This window comes from Microcaecilia unicolor, chromosome 1, assembly GCF_901765095.1.
Source record: "Microcaecilia unicolor chromosome 1, aMicUni1.1, whole genome shotgun sequence".
In the NCBI taxonomy this organism is placed as follows: Eukaryota; Metazoa; Chordata; class Amphibia; order Gymnophiona; family Siphonopidae; genus Microcaecilia; species Microcaecilia unicolor.
The window spans coordinates 480,829,802-480,839,747 of NC_044031.1; the positions used below are offsets into that span (position 1 = coordinate 480,829,802).

Genomic DNA, 9,946 nt, shown 5'->3' on the forward strand with positions numbered 1-9,946 from the left:
ATCGAGAGAGGAGACCAACAGCTCAGAAGGTGCCACTGCAGGGGGCGCATGTGAGCTCTGGCCCACTTTACCACTTCCAAGGTGGAGGCCATGGAACCTAGAACTTGTACATAGTCCCAAGCCCGCAGGTTCGGAGTAGAAACGACGTTCGTAACTGAACCTGTAACCGCTGTGCTCGAGCTGAAGGAAGAGAAACTATCCCTGTTCGGGTATCGAAGCACACCCCCAAGTATTCCAGCGTTTGGGCAGGTGTTAGGCTGCACTTCAGGAAGTTGATCACCCAACCAAGCGACTGAAGCAACCCGATCACTTTGTCGGTTGCCCGCCGACTCTCTTCAAAAGAAGACGCCCGCACAAGCCACTCGTCTAGATAGGGATGGACCTGAATCCCTTCCTTCCTGAGATAGGCCACCATTACTACCAGGACCTTGGAAAAGGTCCAAGGCGCTGTGGCTAGGCCGAAGGGCATCGCTTTGAATTGAAAATGATGCCCGAGCACTGCAAAGCGAAGAAAGCACCTGTGGGGAGGCCAGATTGGAATGTGTAAATAGGCCTCTTTGAGATCGAGAGAGGTCAAAAACTCCCCTGGCTGTACCGCTGTGGTCACCGATCGGAGGGTTTCCATGCGGAAAAGCCGAACCCGTAAGGACCTGTTGACTCACTTGAGATCTAAGACGGGTCGCCAAGAACTGCCCTTTTTTGGCACCACAAAATAAATGGAGTATCGACCGCACCCTCTTTCTGCTGGAGGTACAGGCTGGACAGCACCCAGCCGTTGTAAGTTGAGGAGGGTGTGTCAAATGGCCAGCACCTTGGCGGGACATTTGCAAGGAGATTCCAGAAAAGAGTCTACTATCAGACGAGCCAATTCTAACTTGTAGCCGCCACTGATAACCTCCAAGACCCCTTCGTCTGATGTTACCCTGGTCCACTCCACCAGGAATAGGGACAGTCTGCCCCCAATAACCAGCTGGATATGGACCAGGGCCCCATCATTGGGCGGACCTGGCTGCGGGCTGGTTTCTGTTACCGGAAAGGAAGTCCCACCTGTCACCTCGAAAGGGCTTGGACCTCTGAGAAGACCTTGCTCGGCCCCGTGACCTGGACGGTAATGCCGTGTATTCCTAAACTTAGGACTAGGTCCCGCCGCTCGTACAAGCTAGGACCTGTCCTCAGGGAGGCACTGGCCCTTAGAGTCACCGAGGTCCTTCACAATCTGTTCTAAGTAAAAGGACAACGCTCACTTGAGGTCCAAGGAGTGCAAGCTGCTTTCGCTAGGATGGGCATGAGGTCAAGGAAAGAATATTGGCAAGAGAATTGACTGTTTCAGATGGAACTCCGACACCACCTTTGGTAGAAACTTAGGGTGCATGCCGAGGACTACTCTTTTGTGATGAAACTTAGTATAAGGTGCATCCACTACCAGGGCCTGAAGCTCACTGACTCTACGAGCTGAAGTAACAGCCACCAAGAAAGAGACCTTCCAGGTCAAGTACTTCAGATGGCAGGAATTCAGTGGCTCAAAAGGAGCTTTCGTCAGCTGGGTGAGGACGACATTGAGATCCCATGACACTGGTGGAGCGTTTGATAGGGGGCTTTGACAAAAGCAAACCTCTCATGAAGCGAACAACTAAAGGTTGTCCAGAGATAGGCTTACCTTTTACACGCTGATGATAAGCACTAATTGCACTAAGGTGTACCCTTACGGAGTTGGTCTTGAGACCAGACTCTGAAAAGTGTAAAAGGTATTCAAGCAGAGTCTGTGTAGGACAAGGAGATCTATGGCCTTGCTGTTACACCAAACGGTAAACCTCCTCCATTTAAAAGAATAACACCTCATAGTGGAATCTTTCCTGGAAGCCAGCAAGATCCGGGAGATACCCTCCGAAAGACTCAAGGAAGCAAATTCTAGGCTTTCAACATCCAGGCTGTGAGAGCCAGAGATTGGAGGCTGGGATGTAGAAGCGACCCCTCGTTCTGAGTGTCAGAAAACACTCCAATCTCCATGGTTCTTCGGAGGACAATTCCAGAAGAAGAGAGAACCAATTCTGTCGTGGCCAGTAGGGAGCGATCAGAATCATTCCGCGGTCTTGCTTTAGTTTCAACAAAGTCTTTCCCACTAGAGGTATCGGAGGATACGCATACAGAAGGCCTGTCCCCCAGTGAAGAAGGAAGGCATCTGACGCTAGTCTGTCATGGGCCTGAAGCCTGGAACAGAACTGAGGGACCCTGTGGTTGAGTTGAGTGGCAAAAAGATCCACCAAAGGGGTGCCCCACGCTCGGAAGATCTTGCGTGCTACACCCATATTTAGAGACCACTCGTGTGGTTGCATTATCCTGCTCAGCCTGTCGGCCAGGTCGTTGTTTATGCCTGCCAGATAAGTGGCTTAGAGAAACATGCTGTGGTGGTGAGCCCAATGCCACATTGGGACGGCTTCCTGACACAGAGGGCGAGATCCGGTGCCCCTCTGCTTGTTGGTATAATACATCACAACCCGATTGTCTCTATGAATTAGGAAATTTTGATGGGACAGCCAATCTCTGAAAGCCTTTAGAGCATTCCAGATCACTCGGAGCTCCAGGAGATTGATCTGAAGACTTGTTTCCTGGAGACCAAGCTCCTGGAGTGTGAAGCCCATCTACACGAGCTCCCCATCCCAGCAGAGATGCATCCGTTGTCAGTACTTTTTGCAGCTGAGGAATTCGTAGCAAAGTCTCAAGGTCAAATTGGATCGAATTGTTCACTATTGAAGAGAGCTCATAAGCTCCAGGGACACTTGGACGACATGCTCTAGACTTCCCATGGCTTGGTACCACTGAGAAGCCAGGGTCCATTGAGCAGATTTTATGTGTAGACGTGCCATAGGTGTAATGTACACTGTGGAAGACATGTGGCCCAACATGCCAGAACAGACACCAATGAAAGAAGATTGTCCGCATGCGTCTCCAGAAGTAGGCTTGGACATTCTTCGTATTGAGCAGGGTTTCTATGAACTCCAATTGTTGAACAGAATGGAGATGGGACTTGGAGTTAGTTGATCACGAAAACTAATAGTTCCAGCAACCGAATAGTCATCCGCATGGACTCCCGAGCACCATCCTCGGCGGTGCTCTTCACCAGCTAATCTTTTTTTTTTTTGGGGGGGGGGGGGGGGTTGCCAGGTTCTTGAAGACTGGATTGGCTGCTGTTGGGAGACAGGATGCTGGGCTTGATGGACCCTTGGTCTTTTCCCAGTATGGCAGTGCTTATGTACTGAAAGTGATGTGTTCCTAAACAAAATAGAAGACACTTCTGGTGGGCTGGAAGTATCGGGATGTGTGTACAGGCATCCTTCAAGTCCAGAGAGTATAGCCAATTGTTTCTTGAATCATGGGAAGAAGGGTGCCCAGGGAAAACACCTTGAACTTTTCTCGGACTAGGAACTTGTTCAGGGCCCTTAGGTCTAGGATGGGACGCATTCCCCCCGTCTTTTTCTGCACAAGGAAGTACCTGGAACAGAATCCCTGCCTTTCTTTCCCTGGTGGAACAGGTTTGACCGCATGGGCCTTGAGAAGGACGGAGAGTTCCTCTGCAAGTACCTGCTTGTGCTGAGAGCTGAAAGAATGAGCTCTAGGTGGACAATTTGGAGTTGTGGAAGGCAAATTGAGGGTGTGTCTGAGTCAAACTATTTGAAGAACCCACTGGTCAGAGGTTATGAGAGGTCACCTTTGGTGAAAAAACTTTGAACTTCTCCCCAACCGGAAATTCGTCTGGTACAGACACTTTGACTGTGGCTATGCTCTGCTGGAGCCAGTCAAAAGCCCGCCCATTGCATTTGCTGGGGAGCAGCCAGGGCCTAGGGCGTACGCTGTTGATGAGAACAAGTGAGCTGGGGCTGAGCCTGAGCAGGATGGCGAGCCGCAGCAGTGTACCTACGCCTAGAATAGGAATAAGGAGCACTCCGCGACCTACCAAAATACCTCCCGGATGAGGAGGCCGGTGCAGAAGATGTCAGGTGGGAGAGAGAAGACATAGCATCAGTATGCTTCTTGATTTGGTCAGCAACCTCCTCCACCTTCTCTCCAAAAAGATTATCCCCCCCAGCAAGGGGCATCCGCCAACCTCTGCTGAACAGAATGTTCCAGGTCAGAAACCCTCAGCCATGAGAATCTGCGCATTGCTACACCTTGGGCAGATTTCCTGGATGCCATGTCAAAAGTGTCGTAAGTGCCCCTGGCCAAGAACTTGCAAAACGCTGTCTGCTGCTTGACCAACTGGCGAAATGGCTCGGCCTGCACCGGAGGGAGTGCATCGCCCAAGTCTGACAGCTGCTACGCCGAGTTCCACAAGTATACGCTTGTGAACAGCTGGCATGACTGGATACAGGCGATGAGCATAGAGCCTGATACCTCTTTCTCCCAAAAGAGTCCAGGATTCTAGCTTCTCCATAGCACTCCTTTTTTTTATTATTTTATTTATAAGTTTTAACAAATTATTACACTTGTAATGGAAAAAATGGAAGAAATTATACATCATTTTCATAGGAAATTCAAATTCTAAAGAAATGACTATCTCGTCCATTTCAAGTCCACCATTTGAGAGGAGAAACAAGGTAAAATTCCAGGAAAACTTATTCTCATTAATACATAAGATAGAAAAAAAAGGAAGAGAACATGATATGCCTGTTACTATCCTATTTACGGAGTAGATGTAGACAGAGCCTGCATTTGCTGACTAGGATTAGCTGCAAACTTAGAATCAAGAAAATTACTTAATTGAATTGCGTCATGGAAAATATATTTAACTGAGCTAACTTTTATCACGCATTTACATGGAAAGTTTAACCAGAATAGTCCTCCCAACTGTAGGACCCTTGGACGGAGCTTCAAAAACGCTTGGCGTCTCTTCTGTGTTGCTCTAGCAATATCTGGAAATACTCTAATTTTATTATTCATAAAGAGTTCATCTCTATGACGGAAAAATTGTTTAAGGACCCAATCGCGGTCGGGTTCTAACACAAAAGAGACAATCAATGTTGCTAGAGTCGTCATTTCTTCTTTTTGAAATTCTTGCGTTAAATTCAATATGTCAAATGAAGCATCAGATCTTTGTTCTTGTTGGCCCACTGTATCTTTTTGTTTCTCAATTTTATATGGAGGTAGATAGTAAATTTTTGAAATTGGAGGATATGCTTGTTCAGGAATCTTTAAAATGTCCGATAAATATTTCTTAAACATTATTAGTGGAGCCATTAATGAGGTTTTTGGAAAATTAATCAACCTAAGAGTTTTAGCTCTTAGTTGATTTTCCAAATTTTCAGTCTTTTGATGCAATATAATATTCTCTTTTATCAAATTAGTTTGTATTTGTTGAGAAGTTTTTAATGCTTCATTATATGACAATAAAGATTTCTCAGTATTACTCATTCTGTTTTCTAAAGTTTCAGTTTTTTTCCAGAGGCAATTGAGTTGCTTGTAGTATCTGAGATATCTTCTGATTCTTTTTAATTATCAAGCCCTACCAAGGCTTCCCAAATCGAGTCAAGAGTTATATTCCCAGGTTTAGAAGGCAAAAATGACTTACTAGATGTAGCAAGCTCAGTAAAATCTTTCTTCAATGACTGCTCCTGATTCCCAGCCAGCAATTCATTGATTCTTCTTCCTCCGGCTTCCAAAGCTGGCAATTCTTGGTCTGCTGCAGTTCCCTCTACTGGATGCATTTCCAGGTCAGAGACGCCGAGTGCTTCCTGCCCCTGCTGTAGACCCCTTGCCGGCATCATCGGAGGGCTCCGCTGTTCGGGGCTAAAGGAGATATCGTCCTCAAGCTGAGGGAGCGAGGAACCTCCCATCGCTCCCTCCTGCAGCGAGGAATCCTGCCCCGTACCTCTCACAGGCATCGCAAAACGGTCCATCGGTCCCGAAACCACAGCAGCTGTGGAGGGAGTCATCCACTGCTTGCCCCTCCGCTTCGGCATCTCAAGGTAATAATTTTTGAAGATTGAGGGAGAACGGGTGACGAGCCGTCTGGCTAGCGTTCTCTTCCGGACGCCATCTTGCTTTCCCTCTCGTCCCCCTCCATAGCACTCCTAGCATTTTTGAGAGCGGCATCCACCACCTTGGAGTCGTGGGGTAACTGAGACCTCACCAAACCAGGTTCCCTGTGGATCTGATACTGGGCATCAATTTTTTGGGGGGACCACAGGGACAGACAGAGGAGACACACAGTTCCTGAAGAGGACTGCCTTGACTACCACATAGAGGAGCCATCAGTGCTTCCTTTGGAGGGGAGGTGTAGTCCAGGAATGCAAGCATCTTGGCCCTGGGCTCAATCTCCACTTCTATGGGAATGGAATGGCATCAGCCATTTCCTGTACAAAAGAGGTGAAAGAGAGGCTCTCAGATGGAGACATTCTCCTCTCAGGTGGTGGGGACAGCTCAGAAAGAATCCCATAGGACTCATCGGAGGAAAATTACCTGGGATATTTTTCTGACACCATGAGCACTCCTCCTCGATGTTGGATAACAGTTCCCTAAGGGATGTCCGAGACTGGGCCCACCTCGATGCCGAGGACCCACATCCTCAAGAGCAATGTCGAGAAACTGGCTCCCGCCTCGACTCCGGCGAAGCTTCCTCCACCGACGTTGAGGGGGTGCTGGCCTGGTTGGCTGTCGACACTAGCGCCACAAGTGGCGTAGGCGTCAGAGACCACACCGCAGGCTGAGGGCCAGGCGGGGCCGCAGCAGGAGGTATGGCAGGCACGAGCACCCCTGATACCAATGCACATCACTGCATTAGGCCATCTAGCAGCTCAGGGAGCAAGGCTTGGATGCGCTTATCAAGGGCCGCCATCAGGAAAAATTGAGGCATCGATTGAGGCACAGGCTGCAGAATTGCTGGGACCTGAGCAGGAGCAGGATCTCGGCTGTTTGGAGACACGTGCATCGGCACCTCCTGAATAGAGGGGGAACGGTCCTCTCGGCGTCGACACTTTTCAGGTGCCGAATCCCTTGACGCTCCAGAGCTCCCGGAACCATGCATCGAAGGAGAGTTGGTGTTTATGCACATCGGTGCCGAGGAGGACTTCGTCGAATCCTCCCATTGTCTCGGGGTCGAGTCCGACAAAGGGCGGTCCCATGAGGCCTGCATAGCAGGAGGCCTCAAGACAGGTGGAGACCCACTCGATGCCTTGCTGCTCCCAGTGTCACAGGGCCTCGAAGCAGCCATCCCTACCTGGTCTCCTGATGTCGGTTCGACGCCTCCGACCTCGATGCCAACGCTTATGTTGAGGGACTGGGCTCCAAAAATCCTGGCGCATTGAGCCTCTCGGGAAACCTGAGTCCTCTTTTTCAAATGAAGACAGAGAACACAGTTGGTCGGGCTATGGTCAGGCCCCAGGCGCTGAAGACATCAAGAATGGGTGTCCTTCCCTGAGTTGGTCCAGTTGCACCCAGTACAACGCTTGAAGCCACTGGGAGTCCTTGTGGACACAGAAGGAAAAACCGCAGGAGCCAAGTCAAAAGACATGATGGTGCCTGAAAAAAAAGGGGTAAAAGGCACAAGAAAAACAGCCCGACTGGGTAGGCCTAAAAGCAGCCCGGGTTGAAAACAAAGGAAAATTAAATGCGGGCTAAAAGGGAACAAAAGAAACTAAGGGAAAATTTTTTTTTTTTTTTTAACAGAACAAAAGAGCGGGTTAAGCAGCGAATAAGTGGAAAAAGTGAAACTGAGCTGGTGAGTTCACACTGCGGGCAGGAAGGCACTCATGCATGTGCACTGATATGCTGCTCACGCTCCAAAAAGCTCACATTTTTTCCATGGCGTACTACTGAACCGGGGGACGCGGGGACAGCGTCTACCCACTTGTGAGAATTGTATGCCTGCTTGTCATGGAAGAAATATATTTTCTTCTTCAGATCAGAAGTGATCAAATGATGGCAAATGTCAGAAATAAAACAAAATATAATATTCTACTTATTACCTTTAAGTAAGCCTGGAACAGACTTCCCGAGCCCATACGCCATGCGCCCTCCCTGCCCATTTTCAATTCCTTACTTACATCTCTTCTCCCTTGCTTTTGGCGCCTACCCACCTTACCCACTCATGATACTACACTCACTACATAGTTTGTTACCTTTAGATTGTAAGCTCTCTTGAGCAGGGACTGTCCTTCCTCATGTTTAAACTTGTACAGCGCTGCGTAACCCTAGCAGCGCTATAGAAATGCTAAGTAATAGTAGTAGTAAGTATTGGGATATTTCAAAACAAACAAAATTGTTTTTTTTTTTTAAGATATGTCTGTCAGGTAAGTAGAACGGTCATTCTCTAATCCTAGATATAAGTGACACTCACCAATGGTAGCGATGAAAGAAGGGTCAGGGTCATCCACGTATCGCCTCAAGATAGAAGTCTTCCCCACCGAGGAATCTCCCGCCATTACCAATTTCACCAATAAGCACTTTAGAGGATAGCTGTGTGCCATGACTCCAAGCGAGGACTGGGGCCGCAAAAGCACTAGAACCGGCACTGACACAGCCGAGACTTCTACCTCTGTACATCACATTATAACATCCTCCTCTTCTCCTCAAACGTGGAGGAGCGCCTTTCCTTTCCTTAACACTGACTTAAAGCCAACTAACTTTGGACGGGACATGAAGTCTCGTCCAAACTGCCCCTCATCGCTAGAACCTGTCAGGGTCCAGCTGAAAAGAAAGCGAAAGTTTCTGCAGAGCTCCTCCCAGCCCAGCCCCTCCGCTTGTTTGATGCGAGCAGACCACCTGGGCTCGAGGATCAGCAAGGGAGAGAGGGAGTTAAAGCCAACGCGCGCGCGTGTTTAAGATACCGGCAATGCCTAACTACATAGAGTTAATTAATTCAGGCTCCAGTCCCATTGCGTTAAAGCTGGGCGGCACCTCATGGCTCAACTCCGCCTCGCCGCCGTTCAGTAGTAGTTTAGAAATCTAGAGCCCTAAGACTAAGAGGAACTTTACTGCACAGCACCTCCCTGTCTATAAACGTGAACTGGGAGGGACAGTAACCATGGATGCACTCACTAACCTCAGTGTACCGTGTGTGGTCTCCCGCCAGGCTATGATTGATTCTTCTACTCTTGTTACGTAAGAAGGGACGTGAGCCGGAGCTTGAAATTTGCTTCTTGTGCCGGGTAAACAATGGGATGGGCCGAGGCGGGCACGACACGTGCTGATCTGTGCCAGCAGTACGCAGGAGGGCGGGGAGGTGAGGCCGAAGCTTCGGTTAAGGGTCATGGATTTAATATTCCGCCTTTTATAGCCAAAGCAGTTTACATTTATTATATGCCTTTAGTGTTTCTTTTTCTTTAGGCTTCTGTTTTAAATAATGGTTGATATCCCTGTGATTTCAGGAAAGGGAGATATGGCCCATTATTGGGCTACTTTAAATCACATAGAAAGCCTTCGCTAAATTTGATTCCCGTAACTATTCTGGCAAAAAACGTATATTAAATACCAGGTGTCAAGCCTGTGTTTATTGCTTGTTATTGCACGGTCAGGCACAAAATCGAAATTTAAAGAGATCTACTTGATACCCATTGCCCTGATTTATTATGTATTACTAAGTCCTGGTCAAGTGATGCAAATACTATGAATCATAGTCTATGATAATTATTCAGCACTGTCTCGAGGATTATATTTTTAAATCAAGTCTTGTATAGGTAAAAAAAAAAAAATAGGGGTGGTGGTCTTTTTGATATTGGTTAAGCATGGGTTTTGTCTTTACACAGAAGACCTGTGTGTGCGAGGTCTTTTTTTTTCGCTGTTATTGTCCTCCAGTAATTCTTTGTGCTGATAATTCCATTATTGTGAACATTAGAGAGCCATACTGGGTCAGACCAATCAGGGCTGGTCTTAGCAATTGCAGGGCCCTGTGCAGACCAGTTCGGTGTGGGCCAGTCCCACCTAGCCCTGCCCCTTGTTGACAAGATGTGTTTTA

The 9,946-nt window shown here is 48.2% G+C and overlaps 1 protein-coding gene across 2 annotated transcripts in view; it reads right to left on the reverse strand.

Annotated features, from left to right (window-relative positions):
- The window catches only part of LOC115477217 (ras-related protein Rab-10-like), a 133,176-nt gene extending 124,260 nt beyond the window's left edge, over positions 1 to 8,916 (reverse strand). Inside the window, exon 1 of one of the 2 annotated variants that reach the window (XM_030213948.1) lies at positions 8,330 to 8,916. In XM_030213948.1, the coding sequence (XP_030069808.1) occupies positions 8,330 to 8,459 (130 nt within the window). In that variant the 5' untranslated portion in view covers positions 8,460 to 8,916. The remainder of the gene's footprint in view (positions 1 to 8,329) is intronic. The other variant, XM_030213940.1, reaches the window with a different exon arrangement.
- Positions 8,917 to 9,946: the final 1,030 nt, after the last annotated feature.